The following is a 25,910-nucleotide window of genomic DNA, read 5'->3' on the forward strand; positions in this document are numbered from 1 at the left end:
AGAAACGCAGAGAGCTGAAAGCACATGAGAGTTGAGCTCCACCATCAGAGATGAACTCTATAATTAGATGGAAATCATAGCATTGCATAACAAGGTTGCTGATATAATACTGCTTCATACTTTTTAATGTAAACATGCCTTCATTTCAAAATTGGAAAATGTTTTCATGTGTTTATAGTAGATGTGTTATTAAGTTCGGTGTCAATCCATTTGATTTAAACGATAGTTCATAGAAGTCAAATGTATTGAAAGATATCGTGATTGAAAAACGGACTCAAATCTAGTCACTCATGCTGAATAAACTGATCACAGAAACAGATCATATTCTGTATCAGATGCACTGATACTAAGATGTCATAATAAAACTTTAGAACATTTCTTTAGTGTGAACATAGCAATCATCCACCAGTATACTAACATAACCAAGTTTACTGTCAGTGCAATTTAAATTCATGTTACACTTTCATTTTATTTCTGTATTCTCATATGTTTAGTTTATTTGAATACATTTACACTTTGATACTGTAGTGTAGTGTATCAAATGTACCACAGTTTGATAGAGTTTTCCCCAAGCCTGTGTGACTGCAGTGGAGAGATTGTGCGTCAGTGTGAGGTGAGTGACATGCTGGGCTTTAATTACACAGACAAGACTTTGAAACCAGCATTTATTCCAGTTCCATCATGTTGATGCCAGACTATTTAGGCGAATACACTTAATCCATGATGGTGGATACAATAATCATAATACACTATATGTTGCAATTATTTAGCTTAAATATACAAGTTTGAAGATCAATTAATTCAATTGAATTGAATGATTTTTTTTATATAGTGCATTTAACATTGTACGGTAGGGGTGCAGATCTGAGTGCTTTTTACCTTGGTGCATATACAGTATATAGCAGTTACAGAGCGGCCTGTGCTTCAGTTGGTAAATGTCACCTCCTAAAAACTGGCAGAGAAACAATTAGATAATATTGCATTTGTCATTTTAAACTTTTAGGTGTTGCTTGTCTTGTTATACTAGAAAGTGGGACGTTTTACATGTGGCTTAACAAAGACAAAGCCAGGTAAGAATTAACAAGACATAAAAGACATTTTTAAATGCGTAGTATAAGAAAATACATCACTGAATTTGGTTTTTGGTTTTTCTTAACTTTTTAGAAAAACATTATACTGTATATGCTGGGTTTGTGTAAGTGCTACATGCTCATATTGTATATTACACATTACATGCATACAGAGTTGTTGTGTATGTTCTGTATAATAAGTGGAGCTTATGAGCCTTTAATTAACTTGACAATATGACTAATAAGAGCAAAAGCGTTTGAGTCGTACCTCTGCCCTTTCCTTTTAAGTTACTGTATGGCTTGAGGCAACTGCCATGACTTTTGTTTTGTTTTCATCTATATTGCTGTGTAGCGATGTCAGGGTCTTCAGAAGTCGACCCATTGTGCGTCACTGTGAGGTAATTAAAGGTCTTTTAAAACGTTGTCCTCAGTTCTGAAGCATTCGCCCTGCCTACACAGCTGTATTTGCAGTAATGAGGCACATGCTTATTTTATAACTACAACTTCTTCTAAGATATTCCTAAAGCACTCCACCTACACGCCACCCCTATATTCCTTTTTTAGTCATGTAGTCTTCTGTGTTATCATTCCAGCCAGGGTTGAGGAAGAATTACATGTATTAATGATAGATATCAGGACAGGATTTGTAGTCTTGTGGAGCATGTAGATGTTTTGCAAATATTTTTGTATTGTAAGATTAGAGCCGGATGTGTCCAGGCAGTCAGAAGAGATGACATTTTCATTTTGTGCAGTGACAAATATTTATTTCAGGAGCTGTTTAAATGTGGCAGTTACTATTTAGAGGTATCCTTAGGATTAGGTTATACAAACATCGTCAGACAGATTTTGATACACCCCTGCTTGAGAAAAGTCTAATTACTGAGATGTCAAGCAGTTATTTTAGAAACCTCGAACCTTCGAAGTTACCTTAGGGTTAGTTTCACTGGACACAAGGTCATGATGTTACAATTGACACGGAGACAGAATGATCAATTCAGTTTGGTCAGTAAATGGACAGCACAGGTTGTTTATGTCGACTCTCGGACGCTGTTAATTAACCCACAATACAAATTTTTGAATTTGGTGCTTCACATTTTATATTTAGTGTTTTTATGGAAACTGTGTTGATTTCCGGGTTGTATCTGGAAAGGCCATTAAAACACATGCCATCCTTCTCTGGCAACAGCACAATAAATTACAAGTGAACAAGATAAATAATGAAGGAAACGATGTTTACTGCAGTCAAGTTAATGATTTGCATTACTCACCTATTGACTTACCCCTGGAGGATTTGCAGTGCTATTGAGCCTGATGTCTAATTTTACTGGCAGTAGAGAATAACAAATCATTCACAATTACTCAGTAATGTTTTTTGATAGAATTGAAACTAATCAGTTAATGTTGAGGATGGTGTCAACATTGCATTTTATAAGAGTCTGGTTAATCGTTTCTTCCTCCTAAATCCAATTTAAAGCCAATTATACCCTTATTAGAGCACTAGATGGGGTTCCTTCAACCTCCCAGGCACAGTAACACTGCTGTAACACTTTTGTTGTACACACTCAATAACTGCATGCACAGTAAGTCTAGTAGAAACAGTAATTCAATTATAAAAACATTCTATTATGCAAATATCATTCTAATTTGTTGCTGGATGATAAATACATTTGTCTGTTGTTCATAAAAAATAAATACAATTTATGTATTAATAACAGAGTTTTCCAACAGTGAATGTTTTTATTTGATATTTTTTTTGGGGTTCATTATCTTGAATATTTAAAATATTTAAAAATATTTAATGAATATATGGTCAGCAGGGTTCAAGAAAATAATATAATGTAAATAATATAAAATATAAAGTTTCTCTATAACACATGACTTCACTGCTTATACTAATTAATGTAAGCAAGTTTCTAATGACCAGGTTGTGTTATGTAGAGTGAGGGTGATCAATTCACATAGTGTTGAAAGTAAACCAATACCAGTGTGAAATCCCATGAGGATGTGGCTGCTTATGCATTCGAGAGCATCATGAATTCGAGTGTGAGCTCGTGTTTGTTTGTTTTTCAGAACTTTTCTTTCATGTTCATCATGTTGGATGCACAAAAGCTAACTGTTTTAATGTCCCTCACTTCAATCATGTTAATTGAATTTCAGTGTGATCGTCAAATAGGCGGTGAAACCAAATTTTTTTTTTGTTTAATTTGCATAAACAATGAAAGCATAAGATAAAATATTCTCCATATTAGAAAAAGACTTAGAATCTTACTTTTGATGATAAAGTTAAGGATGCTACTGTGCATGTACAGAGTGAGTGCCAACGCTCTAGCTGTTTTGCTCACCAATGCACTTATGTCCTCAGGAATTAACGTTGGTGTCTGCATGGTGCAAGACAAACACCTAAGTGAAGTCATTATAGGTTTATGTGACACAGTATCTACCACTGAATAATCAAACTAATGCCATAATGTCTTTTTTGAGCACCAATCTTCTGAATTTTCTAGATGGGTATATATTTTTGAATTTACAGTGAGGATTTTACAGTTGATTTCACTGTGCATGCTATCACTAAGCATACAGTTTGACTAATCCACCAGATGTACAAAATATACAGCCAAGTATGTGAAATAGTACACATATTTGTGCCTTTTAATGTTACAGTGAATCCTGTTACAGCTGTTCTCTCTCTATATGCTATAGTAATGCAATATCCAGACATGAATGGATCAATGATCTATTAAGGTGAATTAGAGTTAAACAAAATATATAAAAAATAAAAGAAAAATATATGTTAGCATATTAATATTGAATATTTCTTAACTTTAAAAAAGTTTTTAAACCACTTGCCTGTTTGGATGTTTTATTATAATTGTTTTTATCTTATGGTCTTTACTTTTATATTTTCATTGCTGGTAATTGTGTTCCTAAACACTTTTACACTATTTACAAGAGCCGCCCTAGGTCTGTTCCTGTTTTTATTTGTTTTTTTGTGAAGGTTTCTGTACTGGTCACATCGACTTCTGCATAATTTGACTGCTCCCGGCAAGCCTTAAATAAAAGGTGTTGCCCGTTTTAAAGTCAATGCACATCTCAGAGGGGCATGTGAAAGCTTGCTCATGAAGGAAACTGCTGTCTTACTCTCAACTGCTGTAATAATTAAGCTATGATGTAACAACATTATTGACTAGCTCTAAAAATTTTGGTTTTAAAAGGTTTTAAAACTATAATAATATTTTACAGTTGACCTAGACAGTTTTTTTTTTTTTTTATATATATTAATATATATAATAATATATAACAATATATTAAATGAAATATAAATATTAAACCTTGAAGAGCTTTAATATTAAACCATCTGAGCTATATATATATATATATATATATATATAGATAGATAGATAGATAGATAGATAGATAGATAGATAGATAGATAGATAGATAGATAGATAGATAGATAGGTAGAAAAATATAAGAAATATACCATATCATCAGTGTATCAGCGTCAGTGTATGTTTTAGTTCCTCTGTGTTATTTATTGCAACTGATATCTATGTCAGTGTGATACTATGGAAAGATGTTTGTGAACAGATCATGATTTAAATCTTTAAGTGAAAGATTACCAGCTCACAAGTTGTTAAATGAATAAACAGTTCAGGTGAATTATGTTTTAATATATGTATCACATATTACTGGCCACAAAGTGGCAGCATAGTGTAATACCATTCATGTCTTATGCTCTGGAATTAATAAAAGGAAATATCAGATAATGATGATGTTATAAGCTAAAGTTCTAAAGATTCAAGTCTAAACCATGTCTAAACTATTACTATATATTTTCAAGTCTAAACCATCCATCCATGCATCTATTTATTTCCTGTGGCACTTATCCACACAGGGTCACAGGTCCAAGTGGACCTTAAAGGAAGTGCTATGTTTAGGCTGCAATATAGCTGGATGAAAAGGTTAAATGAATAAGTTTTGTTGAGGTAATGACTTAGGTAGGGTTTTGCAATAAACTCTAAAATTGATGTTTTGATTTATGGACATATAAATTTATTTAGGCCGTTTTTGTATTTAGCTCCCAAACTTTGGAATAGTCTTTCTGATTATTCTGGCTCAGACACACTTTCCCATGTAGATTAAAAACGTATCTCTTTAGTCAGGGGTACAAATAATACTTCCCATAACCTTGTGCTCTAATACACGCACATTATCATCAAATCCAATCCATCAAATCAAATTTTATTTGTCACATACACATACATACAGAGTACGACACATACAGAGTATGACATGCAGTGAAATGCTTTTTACGTCTGTCTGGGATTCAAGCATAAAAAGGAATGAAATTAAGTCTTGTGGACGTTCAGGAGAAGATTGTTTTCCTGGCACCATCTCTCCAGGTTTTTAGTCTCCTGTAGGTAGGCCATCTCATTGTTGTTGGAGATCAGGCCCAACCACAACAGTGTCGTCAGCAAACTTGATGATGGTGGTGGAGTTGGAAGTGTCCACACAGTCATATGTGTACAGTGAGTACAGCAAAGGGCTCAGAACACAACTGGTAGTGATGCAGTGATGAAGTCTCTGACCAGTCTTTCGAAGCACTTCATCACTACTGATGTCAGGGCTACAGGGCAGTAATCGTTGAGGCAGGCAGGCTGGGGTTTCTTCGGGACAGGAACAATGGTGGACTCTTTGAAGTATGAGGGGACAACAGACTGTTCCAGTGAGAGGTTGAATATCTCAGTGAACACCGGTGCTAGCTGGTCAGTGCAGGCTTTCAGAACCAGACCTGTGATGCCATCTTGTCCTGCTATTAGAAAGTCATCTAGTGCTTGCTAATCATCTAGTGCTTGCTGATATTATGAACAGCAGCTACGTTAATCCCTCTCCATTGCTTCTCTCTTTCTACCCATCCCGTGGCATCCAGAAATTGTACCAGCTCAGATTGTCTTCCGTGCCATGAAGATTTTGGACCCTTTGGACCGACTCTGTGAGGATCCTGAAGCATCTAGAGATTTACCAGCTCCAGTTGGACTCATGAAGTATTCAGACATACTAAGAGGAGATGCCATCTGGACTTTTAGGAAAGACTGTCAGACTGATGAGGATGAGGTTCCCCATATGAGGATGAGGTTCCCCTTTGAGTCTGATTCCTCTCAAGGTTTCTTCCTTTACCATCCAAGGGAGTTTTTCCTCCCCACAGTCACCTGAGTCACCTCAGACTCACTCACCTTGCTCATTGGGGATAAATACAAATACATTCAAATATATCTAATATTAATCTTAAATCTTTGTATTATATTAATCTTTATATTAACATTTTATGTTATGTTCTTTAAAGCTGCTATGTTAATGGTTAAAAGCGCTATACAAATAAATCTGAATTTGACACTTCATCACTGTGCTTAATAAAATTCTGTTTTTTCATTACTTATATATTTTTTATGTAACATTATCTTCAATAAGTAAAATGTGTTTGTAGTCCCAGTGTTTCACCGTTTGTTCACCAAGCTTTAATTTATTGAACTTTTTTTTTCTTCTCTGTTTTTAATTCTTTACAGCATTACTCATTTCTTTTCTTCCACTTCAGTTATTGTCCTCCACATCATCATTTATGGGATGTTTGAATGCCTGTTTATCCACACTTGTGAAATGATGGATGATTTTCATATAAAGCAAAGTAGGAAGTGGTGAACGCTTTAAAATATTGATTAGTAAGGCCACAGGGAACATGATCTAATCCCAGTGATAGCTTCTGGAGCTGATCTTTCCAAGCATCTGGAGGAACAAATCAAACAATTTATTCCCATCATTTTGTTTATCACATGAATGTTTATGCAAATGAGTTTTTCTTCTCTCATTGCTTTATTGGGAATATTCTTTAACCTCTTTCTTTCCTCTGTCACTATAGATTAAACATGGAATTTTGCCTTGCCTTAATGTATTTATTAATTATACTGAATATTAACAATGCATAGTTTAATTATTTTCATTATAATTATGGAATATTTAATAAAGAAGGCAATACAGACTCAATCATGAACTGCTGAACACTACAAACTAGTTTCAGACCCTGAGGTCACGGATTTATTAACTTTTTTTTGGTCACGTTTCACCCACCAGACAGCTCTTCACTATAACAGACCAGTTACCAGTTACTAATGCCAATGCTACATTCACACATACAGCAACTCGAACAGAGATCATTGTTTTGCTGAGCAATTAGATGTGGGGATGTCCAGTGACAGTTTAGAAGTTTAGAAAAGTTAAACCTTGTGCAAATATCAAGTGACTTGGTGCACAGTGATCCATAATAAAAAGCACTCACTGCTTCTCTTTGTGCCACACACTGATAAATGCTATTACTATGGCTTCTGTGACTTCATAGCACAGTGATTGGAGATTCACAGCGATAAAATCACTGTATGTGTGAACATAACATTACACTTGCTTCATCTGAGACAGCTTTAATATTATTTCGCTTATTTGATGCAGTTCTCCAAAGACCCTGTAAGTTTCGAATTATATAACACATCAAATTACGTTTTTGTTGATAATGACACTGATGTGCAAACTGCAAACCATGCCATTGTTTAGACTCATTATAAGTGTCAGTTCACACATTTTAGTTTGTCTGTGTATGATAAACAATATATACATTTGTCATATATAAAGCAAAAAATATGTAGATGCCAGAAATGATCAGGTGTTTAATAGTATTAGGATAAAGCCTTTACTTTTAAACCTAGAGTACATTTGATTCTTAACATCAAATAATTTAATTTTTAAATTAATTAATAATTTAACAATTTAAGTGTTACTTCATTTAACATCATTTCAATTTAAATGTTAAAGTCTGTAACAGAGAAGCTTTAGTCATGTGAGATATTAAACTACTTTCTGGTACTGAACACTTAACATCTGGGCTGTCAGAGAGAGAGAGAGAGAGAGTGTGTGAGAGAGAGAGAGAGAGAGAGAGAGAGAGAGAGAGAGAGAGAGAGAGAGAGACAGACAGACAGACAGAGGAACGGAGAGAGAGAGAGAGAGAGAGAGAGAGAGAGAGAGAGAGAGAGAGAGAGAGAGAGAGAGAGGAAGGGAGGGAGGGAGAGAGAGAGAAAGACAGACAGACAGACAGACAGACAGAGGAAAGGAAAGAGAGAGAGAGAGAGAGAGAGAGAGAGAGAGAGAGAGAGAGAGAGAGAGAGAGAGACAGGCAGACAGACAGAGGAAAGGAGAGAGAGAGAGAGAGAGAGAGAGAGAGAGACAGACAGACAGACAGACAGACAGACAGACAGAGGAAAGGAGAGAGAGAGAGAGAGAGAGAGAGAGAGAGAGAGAGAGAGAGAGAGAGAGACAGGCAGACAGACAGAGGAAAGGAGAGAGAGAGAGAGAGAGAGAGAGAGAGAGAGAGAGAGAGAGAGAGAGAGAGAGAGAGAGAGATAAGGTAGGGAGAGAGAAAACTCGCCACACTAAGAGAGATGTTCATCATGGCATTCAATACACAAAGATTTAGTGACTCTTTACTAAGGTAATACACAAACTCCTCGATCCTTTGTGTTTTGCATCTCAAGACTATCTAAAGTTTGCTAGGGCACAGAGAAATCACAGATACTCAACTTGCACCCAAACAACACATCAGCAGCCTCTAACGTAGCTGATATGAATCTGTTCATTCAAGTACCTGCTACTGTGTGATATATGGTTTAATTTGGTGCAGATTGCTTGTTTCATCATTAATGTTGCTGATCCTCACTAATTGGTGTGTGGTGAGAAAGTGTACAATTATACACTTTAAATCAATGCCATTGGGGTTCATAGCGATAAACATTAAGGACTGGAAAGAAGCATAAACCTTAACGTCCAACATGCATCATTCTCAGATTCTTCTAGAAAGAGTCAGTACTGTATTGATTAGTTTTTATCGCTCACTGAAGACGAATGAAGAAGTCATTTGTACGTTTATTGACTCATAAAGATTTGCTACACTTTTGCCTACAGCGTATGTACTCAATGGTCGGTGATTAGTAATGCCAAGTTTTTCCATTCTGAATGGTTATTTTTCATGTTTCTAGATTCCCAAAGCAGCTGTGTAGAGTTAATTGACTATATCCACATTAATATATCCTGACTCTCCAGCAACAGCTTAAACTCATTCTAATTAAACTCTACTTGACCAGTCAATGATATAATCTTGGTCTGCTAATCTTTGGCATCTATGTACTGCACTATCTTTGCTAACTATGCTTTCAGAATATTTCCTGAGGCAAGTAATTGTTGTTTCAGCAGTTAATAGTCAATAGTGTCTTTAGGGGAATAATAGGTTTCCCCATGCATTAATAATGATGCAGACACGCTGGTAGAACATCCTTTTACACATCCAGTGAGAATAAATGGTTAAAAAAACACAAGAACAGATCAACACAGCAAAGCATTAAACATTTACAGAAGTTTGTTCAATAAGAGCATAGGTTTATTGTGCAATTTAATGTACTGCATGGGTCATTACATGCTTTAAGATACATGATTAAGATTGTACAGTGACAACAGCTACACAACTGCAAACATTATAACACACAACATGCAAGAAATTCAGGGCTTGTCACAAAGTAATATTGTTATCTGGTGCATGAAGCTGTAGTGTTAAGATACACACTTATTTGCTTTTTTTTTTTTTAAGTAAGACATTTTTGTGTCTGAGTAAGTGGTCATGTTTATGGAAATGTTAAAACAAGAGATCAAGATAGATCTCCTTCAGTTGATGTCTCAGATGCACTTTAGCAGGTACGAGTTGCAGTAGGAGCCTCGGCTACATTCACACAGCTGCCCAAAGCGAGGACCAAACCTCATCGCACAGCGGGAGCCGAATGCACACTAAGAAAATAAACAACACATGCAATTCTTTGTTACTACACTCACATATTTCTTAATATGAGTACTTTAAAATAGACACAAAAGGAAACAAGCTTATTTATTCTATACACAAAGAAAATAGGATTAAAATATTATATTGATTATTGTAAAAGCAAATAACAAAAAAGAAAAACAGGTTGCAAAATCTATATCTCTTTAAACAGGTACATTACATGCAAGACAGTTTTATGTGAAGAAGAAAACAAAAACACAGGTATTAAAATGGTCTAGGTAATTTTTGATAAAATATATATTTTTTGTAGTACAAGAAATTACATTTTTACTGCATTTGGCAAACACCTTTATCCAGAGAGACTTATATTTATCTTATTTATACAGCTGAGCAATTGACAGTAATTGAACTCATGAGTTTCCGATCAGTCCAACACTTTAACCACTAAGATACCGCTTCCCTACTAATTTAGAGCCACATATTTATGAATAATAAGAGCCACATTTAGGTCATTTGGCACCACACAGTTAAGAATAATAATTAATCTGATGTCTCATCCACTGTAAGAGTCTACATTGTTCAATGTTCATTGTCTATTTTAGTAGAACATATTTATTAACCTTAAATTTTTCTAATCAACTGCATTACACTAAAGTAAGGATTATAAGAAGAAGGAGGAGAAAAGGAAGAAGAACTTGCTGCTGGAATGCCGCGTTTTTCTGTTGAAGGAAATCTGTTCTGAAGCCTTGACAGGAGTTCCTCCATCTCTTCAACCTGTGCAAATGAGAAAACATCCCTTCATTTTATTCCGGGTGCAGTCTATTCAACTCCTCCTAATTAATCTGCAATGTATCATATCCAGTAAATGAGCGGTGTCTTGGTAAACAAAAACGATCTGTAACTGTAACACTAAAGTAATTAGTGGTTAATGAATGTATTCTAATCTATTAACATACTGTATACTTCTAATCTATTAACATACCATAGCTAATTAATTCTAAGACCCAGACTACTTTATATATAAGCCGCTAATTTATTGATCATTTTAAGCTCTTTTTAAGCATTTTAAGCTCCTGGTGAAATACAAACGATTTGTACATACCATCTCCTTGTCAGGGTTGATGTCAGAGTTCTGCAAGTCCTCTGCAGATGTCTCAGGTAAATGTTGTCCCTTGCACATGATGAAAGACAGAGTGATGAGCAGCACTCCGATCACAATCCCTGAGTTCTGCATGGTCCTGAGACAGTGTCTCGATCACACTGCAATACTAACGATTGAGGAACCTGGACAGCAGTTGTGCTCTTACCAAAGCTATCTATATAATCAGATATGTCCTGCCCCCAAGGCTGGGCAATAAACCCACACGCCCCACCTCTCAGGTTTGTTTAATGAGTTTTAATAAGTAAAACTGTTGCAACAGTTGCTATATGTCACAGATCTGTAGGGGACAAAAATCTGCATCCACTTCACTTAAACATATTATTTTTAGGAACTAAGAATGAAATGACAACAATTAAGATTGTGTAGAATTTTTTTTTACATGAATACATGAATTACATTTTTGTTCAGCTTAAAATTCTTCATAATACTTCAGAATAGGTACAAATAAGTATTTTGTACTATAGCATGTGTCAATGACTATTTTCTCTCTTCAACCTGCTGCTCATGTAACACCAAAGATTGCTGAACATGCTTGGAGGAGAGCACTAAGTGCCTATTCTGTATTCATGAGATGTCTGGGATTGACTTGTGTTGCTCTAATCAAACAGGGACTGTGGTAGTGGGGCTGTGGTCAAAAATCAATGGGGTGTGAATGAAAAGAAGGCAAACCCTGTAACAGACAAGAGAGCTGAGCAGTCCAGAACCATTTTTGTTCATGTCTGTGTTAAACTTGTTGAAGGTGAAGGGAAGTAGGTAAAGTTAAAATAAAGAATCCTTTTATTTGTTCCAAAACTTCAATTATTACCATAAGATGACCATAGAAAACATATGCATGTTTCTCTTCTGTCTCATCCCCCCATTTTACAGAACAAACCTTTAGGAAGCTCCAATTACCCTGATCATACTATTAGAAATCTGCCGACAGGAACAACCTCAAGTAACATCTGTGAACATAAGCAACTCCATCAACAAATACTGCTATATTTAGAAAATGTATCATTATATGGTTTCTTATCCTAAAACTAAAGATTTTGAATTTAGTATCCACTAAACTACAATTGCAGGATTACTGTTGATTATTGCATAATATTTGAGTAGTTAGTTTATGTTATAGATGGAGTTAGTTTCCTATTTTAAAGGAAATAAAGCCCTGGTTTTAAAAAGTTTGAGAATCATTGAGCTACACCAACAGGGTCAAAACCAGCATATAGTTATACTCAGTAGTAAAGGTTTGGTATTGTCACTAGTCAGTTAGGAGAGCGACTTTACAATGAACAGGTATGTGGAGTGTATTTTCTGTGACTATTAAAGTGACATATCAAGTGACAGGTCATACATACCTGGTGGAGGATTCTGGGATACGTTCATTACTTGGTGGAGGATTCTGGGAAATGGAGTCAGGATCAACATGACAGTTATATATTCCTCCATTAATATTCAAATTCATCTGATTGTAACAAGGTCTTAGCTCACAACTCTCTCTGTCAGGCAAGACCAATGTCCTTAAAATAATATTAATAAATTTGTTTGTTTGTTTGGTTTTTTATCTGTTTATGCTTCAGTAAGCACTTTATCCTCGTCAGGGTTGTAGTGATTTAAGAGACTATCACAGGAACAATGGCTATAAGAGCAGAATACAACTTGGGAGATCAGAGGAAACCTACACTCTGCCATGACTCACATTAAGGTGACCAATATCTAAATGTAATTATTATAATTACAAGTTCTTTCTTTCAGAGAAGCTATGTAAACAGCTGGAACGGTAAACGCCTCATACTTAGCCTTCAGAAAACTGCAAAAACCTGTAAATCAAGGGAGCCTGCCTAAACCTTACTTTTATCATACCACATTGTATTTTGCCTTCACGACTTAGCATACGGACCACTACCCCTGGCTGGTTTAACACTGAGCTTTGTGTTTCTCTACATCATGTTCACTTTGCACTGCCAATGTGAGGGTGTCACAGTGATGAACGTCTTTGATATAACAAGTGATTGCCAAGGAAAGTTCTGGAAATCCCTGAAGCTTAAAGATGCTGGTAAGCTTTCGGATGTTCCTGTAGTCAACACTTCTTCGGACTGCATATTGAGAGTTTTCGTGAAAGGCAAATTTAACAGCGCCAGACCTATTATTCCCTTAAACTTTTATTGATTGTGACATTTTAAATCCAAGGTGGTGGGGTATCATGGACCTGATTGAAAGTGTGATGCATACAATCTAATGCAATATAAAAAAATCAAATAAATAGTATAAGAACAAATATAAATAGTAAAATAGTTCATCCTTGACCATACAGAAGAAGAGGAGGGACATCAGAAAGGCAACAGATCTAGTCCTACTGAACTACTTCATCAACAGCAGCTTTGACCAGGAAGAGTTCCCATTAACAGCTCAGACAGGGTCAGATCATTTGTATAAGTAATAGGTTTTACAGTACAGGGTTAAGTTATTTGATCCAGCACATTCATGCAAAGGACAAAAAGATAAAGGGATAACAATCCACCCGGGGGAAAACAGCAAGAACAAGTCGGGCAGAGAAAAAACAATTTGCCCAACACACAGAAATATTAAAATTTTTATATAAAATTTAATTTCAACTCGAAACTCATTTATTTCAAAAACTTTGACTTTACCAGTCTCTATCAACACTCCATAAGCTGAAACATAGACATACTTTACTTCCCAGAGTCCATGTCAATGTCTTCTAAGGGGGACCCTCATTTTGTATGAGTCTTTGTTTACTCAAGCATATTAAACCATTTTACTGAGGGAGGTACAGTAAGTATTTGGTTTCAGTAATAATAATAATAATAATAATAATAATAATAATAATAATAATATTTATATTTATATTTATATTATATGACTCGGATAGAGCCAGTTTTTGTACGGGTGGACAAACACACCTCATCCACCCTCACCCTCAGCACTGGAGCTCCACAGGGTTGTGTTCTGAGCCCCCTGCTGTACTCACTGTACACATATGACTGTGTGGCCACTTCCAGCTCCACCACCATCATCAAGTTTGCTGACGACACTGTTGTGGTGGGCCTGATCTCCAACAAAGACGAGACGGCCTACCTACAGGAGACTAAAAACCTGGAGAGATGGTGCCAGGATAACAATCTTCTCCTGAATGGACTCCAGTGGAGAGAGTGGACAGTTTCCGGTACCTGGCTGTTCACATCACACAGGACCTGTCTTGGTCCTGTCACATCAACACCCTGGTGAAGAAGGCCCGGGAGCCGTACCATCTGTACCATCTGAGATGCTTAAGGGACTTAAAACTATCCTCTCAGGTGCTAAAGTCTTTCTACACCGGCACCATTGAGAGCGTCCTGACAGGTAGCATCACTTCCTGGTTCATGAACAGCACCATGCAGGACAGGCGAGCCCTCAAGAAAGTGGTGCGGTCAGCTGAAAGTACCACCCACACCAAGCTCCCTGACGTGTAGGACATCTACAGCACGCGGTGCCGAACCAGGGCCAGGAATATTCTAAAGGATCTCAGCCATCCCAACAATGGACTCTTTTCTTTGTTGCGTTCAGGGAAACGCTTCCGCTCCTTGAAAGCAAACACAGAGAGAATGAGGAGAAGCTTCTTTCCGCAGGCCATTCGGAGTTTAAACCAGGAAACACCCAGGATCTGGATCTAGTACTGGACCTCTCCCTCCATCATCACTGTTTTTCTGCACACCTTTTTTTGCACTGACACTTTAACTCTGGACTGTCACTTTAACTCTGGACTTGCACAGCACAGTGCCACTTTATACACTTTATACGCATTTATATATTTATGTATATGTATATACATTATTTTTCACTTATATTTTCATATTTTTATATTTTATATAGTTTTTTTTTTTATAGTTTATACTTTTTTTTATTTATCTACCTCCTTTTGGTTATATTTTTTATCCCAAATTGCATTCCTTATGTTTGAATGCCGGACAGATGCAAAAAGCATTTCACTGCATGTCGTACTCTGTATGTATGTGTATGTGACAAATAAAATTTGATTTGATTTGATTTAATAATAATAGCAATAATAATAATAATAATAATTTATTTAATAATTATTTAATAATCATAATAATAATAATAATAATAATAATAAGTATAATAATAAGTATAATAATAACACCAATAATAATAATAATTATTATTATTATTATTATTATTGTTATTGTTATTATTATTATTATTATTAGTAGTATTATTTATAATAATAATAATAATAATAATAATAATAATAATAATAATAATAATAATAATATTATACTAAACTAAAAAATATATTACTTGAAGTGAAGAGCTGAAAAGTAAAGTCAAAGTCAAAGTGAACTCAGGGTGTGCATAGCAGAAGGAAAATGCATTTCTCCGAAGCTCCAATATGCAGTTTTAAACATGCAGTACATCAAACAACAGCCACAACAGGTAACAAATAGACAGCACACTAGACAGTACAGTAATCAAATATACAAATATACCCGTATACACGTATACACGACAGTTCGCAGTGAAAGTCTGATGATTGCACACAAAATGTCATTCACATGGTTGGATTATTGCTCAATAATATATGCAATATTACCTGGCTGTCCACAAAGGTTGGCATATTGCACAATAAATCAGTGCTATACAGTATATACAACAGGGGTGTCCAATCATATCCAGAAAGGGTGCAAGTTTTCATTCCAGCCATGCAGAAGACACACCTCATAAGTATTACGAAAGCTAAGGCCAGCTGATTGGTAGCCTAGTGGTTAAGGCGTTGGACTACTGATCGGAAGGTCATGAGTTCAAATCCCAGGTCCACCAAGCTGCCACTGGACAATCAGGTGTGGTTCCTGCTTGATTGAAAGGAAAACCTGCACCCACACCGGCCCTTATACAGTGTTTCAGTTTATCAATATTTCTCCCACTCATGTGTTATGTTTGTGCCCATAGTGGGGCGCTATAGATTCATTTTGAGCTCTTTTTTTTTGATGGGTGTTTCCTGGAGTGCATAGATTTAGGATTTAGGTAGGAATCCACTCTCTCTCTCTCTCTCTCACACACACACACACACACACACCCAGGGCATCAGGGAGGTCTGGAGGACGAGAAAAACAGTTTTTGGAGACGGTGCTGTAAAGAAGAAGCGAGGAGGCCACAGTAGACCTCCGACGCCCAGACGTTCAGGAAATACTACAAACAGACACAGCGGATATAGACAGAAACTGAGGAATTGAGTGAACTTCTGTGCAAACATGTCAACTTCAGATGAAGCAGACGGACTGCGGCCGCGTTATGGCTGTGAGTATATGCGTAATGCTCGGATGGAGCCATGGGTTTCTCTCTCTTATCCTTTGGATCCAAAAAAAAAAAAAACAACAACAACCCAAGTTTCAGATCCTAGACTTAAGATAATAGTTAGGAAAGTTGAAAAAACAAAACAAACAAAAGATAAAAGCGTTACAGTTAATTTTTTTGTAATACTAAGTTACATCATTTCTCATGGGTTTATGACTGCATCAGCGTGGTGAAGCACTTCCGCATTTTACTAACCATTTCTCTTAAGCAGTTACATCTGAAGTTTGGTTTAATCTATATAATCTAAATAATCTACCCAGTGAATAAATAAATAAACAATGTAGCTCGGCTTATAAGTAGAGCTACTAGATGTTGTATAAATATTATTTTTTTATATAACTGTAGGACTTGGTGACTTAACAACAACAACATGCTTAGTGTTTTTATGATGTATCTTTCACTAAGGTGCATGAAGTACAGCTTTGGTTAGGTTTTAAAATTAAGCTTAAATGATCCCTACAGTACATTATTTTATTATTATTATTATTTTTAAGTTTAAAACTACTGAAGGTGAAAAACACCATTGATTTTTTTTTTCCACCCCCAGTGACAAGAAAAAGTAGTTAGGTATCTTTGTGTCAGTGTGCAGGCTGGAGTATATAGTGCTAACATGAAATCATGGAGTTGTTTATGTGATATATGGTGAAGCTGATGCTCCATGATGTGTCCTGTTTTACTGAAGGCCAGAGTCTCAGCCTGTACACTGCATGGGACAGACTGCAGTCACGTTAACAAACGTTTCTCGGTTCTCTGCAGGGTGAAGATGATCTTGTAATTAGATATATAGAATATATATAGATGTATATAGAATACCCGTGATGGTAAATACGTCAAACTCGGGGCTAGTTTGCAAAAGTTTTGGGTTGTAAATAAAAAAAAAAAAAAAAATCTCTTTTAAGTCTTGAGTAATCTTGAGTTTTGTAAAGTAGCTAAATTTACATTGCAGGTAGGAAGTGATGAAACTGTTTCCTGTCTTTTACTGAGCTGAAGTGTAGTGAAGTAATGGGGATTGATGAAGGGACACACCTCTCTCTTTCGCTTCTCTCTAACTGTTTCTTTTTGTTCACTCTTTTGCTATTATATTTTTGAATGTTTCTTTCACGGTCCCTGTTTTCCTCAATATACCTGTCTCTTGGTGTCTCTTCATCTCTCCTTGTCACTATTTCTCTCTCTATTTTTTTATGTCTCTCTCTTCTGTGTCTGTTGCTGTATCCCTCTCTTATCTCTCTGTCTGTCTTCTTTATATCTCTCATTTCTGTATATCATACTATTTGGTTTGTTAAAAACAAAATTATTACCCACTGATTTCTCATATTAGCTGCATGTTAATGTTTCACTGTATCCTGAGTACAGTTTAGACACAATCACAGAGAGATGTGTGTGTTTTTGCCAAGTTTTGCTGATAAACGGTATGTTATCGCAGCACTGCAGTATGAGTAGCAGTGTAATAAATTAGATTTTCACCCGCTTTGCAGAAGCACTTAAATCATTTCAGCATGCAGGAACTAAAAACCACCACCACTGCAGCTCACAAATGTATCATCATCTCACACAGTAGTAATCTGTTGCTCTGTCAAAGACAAGATGTTTGTTTGTTTGTTTGTTTGTGTTCTGTGTGTACTGAGAGTCAGTAATGTGTGTTTTGGTGTGTGTTTGTTCTCATTGTGTGAGAAATGTTTGCTCTCCCTTGCAGCCGTGCTGGATGGCATGGAGCGTCTCACAGCCGAGGAGATGGACGAGCGACGACAGCAGAACATGGCCTACGAGTACCTGTGCCACCTGGAAGAGGCCAAGCGGTAAATATCATTCCATCCTAACTGAATTAACTCGCAGTCTGTTGTGTTTTTCTTTCTGGTAAAGACAAAGTTAGGTGTAACCCTAAACAGTTAATGTAATGTTTTGTGCAGTTTGTTTGTACCAGCTGCTGCAGCTTATTTCTTTTTCTCTTGTCCCTAAGAAAAGTTCCTTTTTGTTTATGGATGTTGTTTTTTCAACACCACTATATACAATCAGCAGTGCATCTGATAGATCAGGAACGGGGGGGTTGTTGTTGCCTCACAGCTCCTGGGTCTCAGAGATTAGGTTACATTCTGCATGGGTTTCTTCTGGGTTTCTTCTGTCTCTAAAAACATCCTGTTCGGTGTACTGGCTCTTGATTGGTGAGAGTGTGTGCGAGTGTGTGCGAGTGTGTGCGAGTGTGTGCGAGTGTGTGAGAGAGTGAGAGTGAGAGTGAGAGTGAGAGTGAGAGTGAGAGAGAGAGAGTGAGAGAGAGAGAGAGTGAGAGAGAGAGTGAGAGAGAGAGTGAGAGAGAGAGTGAGAGAGAGAGTGTGTGTGAGTGTGTGTGAGTGTGTGTGAGTGTGTGTGAGTGTGTGTGAGTGTGTGTGAGTGTGTGTGAGTGTGTGTGTGTGAGTGTGTGTGAGTGTGTGTGAGTGTGTGTGAGTGTGTGTGAGTGTGTGTGAGTGTGTGTGAGTGTGTGTGAGTGTGTGTGAGTGTGTGTGAGTGTGTGTGAGTGTGTGTGAGTGTGTGTGAGTGTGAGTGAGTGTGAGTGAGTGTGTGTGAGTGTGTGTGTGTGTGTGAGAGTGAGTGTGTATTAGTTTATCATCATCAGACTTTGTTTGTTTGCCTAAATTGTCCCCTAAGTTCAGTTGAGGTCTCAGACATTTGGGACACACCTCCTATTGGAGTCTGATGTTTATGCATCATGTGACCCTAAAAGTCATTCCAACTTCATCAAGGCTGCTATTATTGTAGATAACAGTTTTAGAAACTACATAAACAAGTCTGATAGTGAACAACTCAACGTGCTGCAGCTGTTATTCCCAGTCATATATAATTACACACAGCGCTTTAATTAGGAAAAGAGCCTGCGTGTGCGCGCGTGAGCCTGCGTGTGCGCGCGTGAGCCTGCGTGTGCGCGCGTGAGCCTGTGTGCGAGTGTGTGCGAGTGTGTGCGAGTGTGTGCGAGTGTGTGCCTGTGTGGTAATTGTGAGAGAGGGAGAGCTGTTTCTTGCTGGACACTGAACATTGGTGTGGATGTGAAGGAGCTGAGCTGAGAATTAGATCATGATCGTCTGTAATCAATATTGTGTAATGTGTTTTTATTAATTTATTTATTTATTTATTTATTTGTACTAAATTCTGATGCATGCAAAGTCTTTATATAATGAATATACACTCTGTATAAAGACTCCTGCACTCACTCACGCACACACACTTGCACACAAACGCACATGCGTGTTTCACACTCATTGAGTTCAAGAGGAAGTGAGTCATACTCTGTTGATTTTGAGTATCTCTCTGTGTAACCATAGAAACCCTTGGTTGTCATAGAGACTGGTTCCGGTGTCTGTGTTGTCAGAGGTAGTGAGTGTATAAGAGAGAAAGAGAGCACATAATATTGCTTTCACTTTATTCATCTGCTAATTATACTTAAATTTATAATATTAGGAAATTAAAGTATTGTTTTGGAGAAAAAGATGTACACAATTTATTATTCCCACCAAGTGTAGCCAAGCGACCAAGACACGTCGTGATGTGTTCACTCCCTGTCCGTCTCCGCCTACAAATTGTTTTCCATAATTACATTCCCAAAAGTAATCTTTGCAACAATTATTTCTTCAGACTTTGAATGGCTGGGGCTTAGAAAATGAAACATCCCAAATTATGGTAAGATTAATAAACAGAAAAGTATTCCATTTTCCCAAGATGGCTTCCTCTCTAACACAAAGGCTTCCATCAGCATGTCTGCATCATGTTACTTTAGTAGATGTGCCTTGAGCTGTTTGGGTGAGCACATACTCCAGTAAAAGGTTTTATTTTTTGGGATAGATGAGAGACATCTATTATTATTTATTTTAATTACGCTTGTAAATGTGGTGATGATGTAAATATGCAAACACCAAACATGTTCTTGGTTGAACAACTACTTTTTTTTTTTAAATACTCACCTGTTTGTTTGAAAAACTGTCTGATTTTGAATATCCAGGCATTTCACACCCTCTTTTTTTTTTTTTTTTAATCAACTGAATCGGAGTCCAGCAACTTTTGCAGCTGTTACCGTTAATCTGTTACTGATATAAACAAAGTTTCATACCAGAACTAAACAAAACAGCTGTCAATGTTTGTTTTATTTTATTTTATTATATTTCAGCTTATAATGTCATTGTAATAAATATTGACAATTGTAAATTTTCTTCCATTTTGATCAGCTTTTTTTTTGAAGATTAATTTATACACTGCAAAATATGAATAATCAATTTCTTGCGTCTTGTTTAAACCGTTCTAGGTTTTGTAATTAGAATAGGGGAATAAAACAATAATAGGATTATTAAAAATGATTCCTAATCTTATTAATATAAGATTAATAATCTTAAGATTCTTATTCTGTTTGCCAAATAATTAATTCCTTCTAGAATCAACCAAAATAATCAGCTAATAATTAGTAATAAAAAAGTCTAGAAATAGCTTTTTTGTAAATAATAATAATAATAATAATAATAATAATAATAATAATAATAATAATTTGTCAATTTGTATTGTTATTTATATTAAATATACTTGTTTTTTTTATACATTTTATTTATTAATTATATATAATGAACAACATTTAATAATTTATACTGTATGAAATAGTATAATTTATCAATGCTGATTTATAATTATAATCTAAAATATATATGTAGTTATAATATTTTTAGACATTTTTTGTGCAGGATACAGTGCTATTTTTAGACTAGCTTCTCATACCATGAAAATGCCTGTGTTTAGCAAATGAAGAACCTTCTATGTTGATTAATCCAGATATTTGAAACACGGTTATGTTCTCTATGATTAAATAACCTCTTGACTGCCTTCTCACATCCCAGCCGTAAACAATCAACGTGTCCGAACATCAGAACTCCCAGAATTCCCAGTAACTGCACTAATACTCTAGCTTGAGTTTTGTTTTTAGTCCACAGTCGATAAGAATGTCAACTTTCCCCATTAAGGCTTGGCTCTGCAGACTGGAATGCACACAGTATGTGGTCATGCGTAATACACTGCATTATATTATGAAGAGAATTCACCTGCAGGTGAAATAAGATTGAGAAACAAAAAAGCCTGCGTGCCACTACACTCGCTGTACTGCTGTGCCTGTAAATAGGTGTGGAATTTCTCACACTGATATAACGTCTGTCTTGTGTGTGTGTGTCTGTGTGTGTGTGAGAGAGAGAGACTCTCCTTGATGTAACGTGTTGTCTTTTAGCTGTATAATGCAGATCAGTCTAGCTTGTTATTCTTCCATGTGCTACCTTTTTTTGTTGACAGAACTGTTTAAAGGGAAAACCCTGGGCTCTTGATTAAAAGGTAACATTTGAATACTTGCTGTTTAGATACGGTTTTCAAATAGCATTCGTTATAATACAGTACTTTTAAAACCATGAGACTTGGCCTTGAATGCAGTAACGATTTTTTTTTCTGCTTTCTGTATCTAAGAATTTATATCAGTAGGTATGCAGTAATATGAAAATTTCACACCGTGACCTTGTGATCGTGGCTGAAATACTGATCAGGCTTTTTTCCCCCAATATTGACTATTCACAGTGGCATATCACTGGCTTACATGCAAGTCTTAAAAACGAAATCAGTATTTCTTCGGAACCTCATGAGACTTATTTTCTTAAATGATACAGATAAAATGACTAAATGCTGCTGCTAAGATAGAGTTTACCAGCGATCACATTTCAATTGAACACTTTTAACATTGGAATGTCTGCGAAGCAAGCTAGTTCTTGTTATGGCTTAATTCTTTTGTATAGCAGCTAAAACTTTGTAAAACTCTGTATATATATAAAACCCTATATATAAATTACCTTTGCTAGCTTTACTATACCTCTTGACATCATCTAAGTGCAAATCATATCAAGAAGTCTATTGGGTGGTTTGGTGGGTAGTTTGCCATGCGATGTGTGGTTTCGGCACTCGGCCCACCCGCTAGTCAGCATATTGCACAAGAGCTTTCATTTTGTTTGCTGTTAATTGTGGCTTATTGTAAGAGAGAAAAACAGTGCTGTATGCAGCAGAAAATGGACTGGAGGGGGAAAAAAAAGAGTACTGTACAATCTTATGTGACTTTGTTATTGTGTTATGGAATTTTTTTATTTTTTTTTGTTAAGCTCTCTTTTGCTCAGGTAAAGACTGAGGTGTGGCGTGTCCATCACTCACACAGTACTTCCTATTTATAATGAATTTTCTCTTCCATGTAAATACAGTACCAGGTCTTTAGTTATGGCATTGCTAACTGTATTGACGTTTAGTGACATTTTACATGTTGGGGTTTTTCAAAATGTCATGTGGAAGATACGAGTTTCTGTTTGTGGTGTATTTCCGCAAGCACGTACAGACGTAGTACATTTCAGACCGAGGGAATAAAAACATTTAATTTCTCATCAGTTATCTAATTGGGATTGTAAAGATGTGTAGATCTCTCTTAAACAGCTGCTGGACCTGAAAAAAAAACTGCCTTGTGTTGTTCTGTTGGATTATTTATTTGCATGTGATTAAAATCGAGAACAAAGCATCACCCATTATTCTGTGATGTAACATTTCTGTACTGATGGGACTGGATTGGGCAGCTTGGTTTGGTGAAATATGAAAATGATGCTGTGAACATCTAACGCTGCGTTCACATATATAGCAACTCACAAGCAACTTCACAAGCCTACAAGCAACTTCATAGTTCAGTGACTGGTGATTGCAGTGATAAAATCAACATATATGTGAAAGCAGCATAAGGGAAATTTTAGAGCGGGGTGATACACGGCACTCTTTAACACCAGCATCAGAACACCAGCAGAGTAAATGTCTATGGATGAACGGTTCAGTACGGATCCATAGAGTTGTACGATAAAGACACGTTAAAGTCGCTGGTAGAGTTTTTATAAAGACACTTAATTGTTGTTTTCTCGAATCACTTCCATTTGTACGTTGAAATGATAAACTATTTACTCAAATGTTCTTTGGTATTTTATTATGGTATGATTTGAGCTGTATGATAATGCCTGATAAGAGAGGAATTCAGCTAGCAAACAACAAATTATTCAAGATCGTAAAAGGGGAAACTGGTTAGCCTGTTTCTTCTTTTTCTCTGCTATGTGCATTACCTCTTGATTACAAAAACAGTTTTATGTAATTTCCTGTTATGTTATAAAAGTACTAGGGCTCTGTGGAGGGCAATACAGAGGATGTGTATTTTCACTGTACTAGAGGTGCAAACTAGCTTTTTAATATAAATGAAGCATTTGTCTTATTGCCTCTGGCATAACTGTGTCCCGTTTTTATTTATTATGTAAACATTGCTCTGTCCTTCCCTGGATTATTCTAACCATAAACCTTTTAGATAATGATAGCAAATATTGCTCCTAGAGACTTTCCTTAAGCTTGAGTGATCTATTATTACCTCTAGGTTGCTTAGCTGTAGTAGTGAAGCGAGTACACATCAGTAGGGAGTGTGTAAAGCCTGGGCCTGTTGGAACAGCACAGCTCAGCAAAACATGAAACTCAAAAGCTTACCCTTCCGGTTTTGAGGTAAAATTTGACTAGTGATTTTAGATGATATGGGTTATATGATGAAAGTCTGCAGTGTTACACCTCACAGTGACGGCTGGCTGTGATGTCATATTTTAGGGCTAATGCACAAAGAATACAGCACATGGGTTAGATTAAAGTCCGTAATCTCTGGATTTCAGGTTTTAATAACAGAAAAGAAAATCGTCATAAACTAGCATATATCACACAAAGCAAAACAAGTTATCTTCTTGTTATTATTTTAATTTTAAGTATTTATTTATTTGTTTCTTTGGGTTTTTTTGGGCTTAGACAGTGTTTGCTTAGTTAATCTACCGGTGGAAGTAATCCGCCTTGTTCATGTTCATTGTTTCACATATGGTTAAGGTTTAGGCTTATTCAGGATGTTTAACATCAAACAAGATGAATGAATGAGAGTGCTAAAATAGTTCAGTGCCATTTTGCTTTGAATGAGAGAGACGTGAGCTCTGCTAGCATGTATGTACCAGCCAATTCTGGTGTCTCAGCCTTGTGGCTGAAGCACTGCTGCATACACATTCAATTCCCCAGAGCACACACTTGTTTGAGCAGGAAAAGGCACACACCCTCATGTTTGTCTACCCCCTCCCTTCATCCCTCTTTCTTTCTTTCTTTCTCTCTCTCTCTCTCTCTCTCTCTCTCACTCTCTCTCTGGCTTGCTGAATGTCTAAATTTCAATCTGACTTATTTAGCTGCTGGTTGACCTGCTCATCCGGGCCTTGTGTGTCAACCCAATGTTTACTTTATCGTTTGTTTTCTGCGTGAGAATGTGTGGGAGTGAGAGAGTGAGATAATGTCACTTCTGGTCCTATGAAAGGTTCTTTGCACTTTATCCATAGAGCCTATTCTGTGGTCACAGCTGTGTTACTGATCTGTGTGAGCTTTCAGGTCACAGCTGTGTTACCAATCTTAAAAAAGAAAAAAAAAAACACACTCGGTCTATTGAGCAGAACAGTTACCATATTTTCTGGACAATACATCCTTTCAGAGTGGAAAATTTGTCTGCTTTAAAAATGAGTGGTGGAAAAATCAATTTTTGGCACATTGTAATTCTTGTGTGTTTTCTGTGTTTTGGGGCAAACAAAACACTCTTTCACACAGATTTCTTAAGAAAGTATGTCAACGTTGTATATTCATAGATTCAGAGTATAGATTAGTCAGTATGGCCACAAGGCTCATCCTTGGCTGTCAATCAAAATATAGTCAAATCATGAGGTGTCTAACAAATGACCACACCCTTTACAGTATATCGCAGTATGTGACGGTGTTATGAGAGAATAATCAACAAGATAGTGATCATTTTTATCCGTTTGTGATTACATTTTATGTTGTGTAATATCCCATGGAAAAAGTTTTCTGCACTTGTGGTGTGGTTAATTACATCATCCCTTCTATTTCTGTTGAAGTTAAAGAACAAATACGAAGGATTAAAGAATAAGGGAAAAAGCATCTTGCGACAGTCTTGAGAAGCTGTGAAAGCCACAGTCCTCTGCGCCCTAGACTTTGTCCATACCAAAAAGCTTCTGACTTTGTCCATAAATTAATTAACATTGCCTTAGAGAAAGCTTCACTGTACAAGCAGCCTCACAAGCCTCGCAGCCTGTACAAGTGTTTTTCATTGTTAAATAACACATTTCTACAATTTGTCTATTATTAGCTATTATAATAATTTCCATAATGCTTATCTTAGTGCCTGGTTTGACACACAATACGTTTCACACTAATGGATTAACTTCTCCATTACAAGTGTGACTACTTAAGAGAAGTGACACACATGTTAAGAAATTTCTGGTAAACAGAGCATGCAAAAGATCCTTGTGAGAGGCGAGTCTGAAAGAAAGGGTTTCACATCTGGACCATAATGCAATGAAGA

General features: G+C 36.3%; 2 protein-coding genes across 2 annotated transcripts in view; one reads left to right on the forward strand and one right to left on the reverse strand.

Moving 5' to 3' along the window:
- Positions 1 to 9,770: 9,770 nt before the first annotated feature.
- cartl (cocaine- and amphetamine-regulated transcript-like) lies at positions 9,771 to 11,185 on the reverse strand. Its single transcript, XM_060858809.1, has 3 exons — positions 11,039 to 11,185; positions 10,636 to 10,710; positions 9,771 to 9,944 (listed from the first exon to the last, which is right to left on the reverse strand). The coding sequence occupies exons 1-3, from the start codon at positions 11,168 to 11,170 to the stop codon at positions 9,837 to 9,839; spliced, it is 315 nt and encodes a 104-aa protein (XP_060714792.1). The 5' UTR covers positions 11,171 to 11,185; the 3' UTR covers positions 9,771 to 9,836.
- Positions 11,186 to 16,107: 4,922 nt separating this feature from the next.
- iqgap1 (IQ motif containing GTPase activating protein 1) overlaps positions 16,108 to 25,910 on the forward strand; it is a 36,577-nt gene continuing 26,774 nt past the window's right edge. The window contains exons 1-2 of the mRNA XM_060859791.1: positions 16,108 to 16,396; positions 18,147 to 18,249. Of these exons, the coding sequence (XP_060715774.1) occupies positions 16,351 to 16,396; positions 18,147 to 18,249 (149 nt within the window). The 5' untranslated portion in view covers positions 16,108 to 16,350. The remainder of the gene's footprint in view (positions 16,397 to 18,146; positions 18,250 to 25,910) is intronic.

The sequence above is a fragment of the Tachysurus vachellii genome, chromosome 23, assembly GCF_030014155.1.
Source record: "Tachysurus vachellii isolate PV-2020 chromosome 23, HZAU_Pvac_v1, whole genome shotgun sequence".
Classification (NCBI taxonomy): domain Eukaryota; kingdom Metazoa; phylum Chordata; class Actinopteri; order Siluriformes; family Bagridae; genus Tachysurus; species Tachysurus vachellii.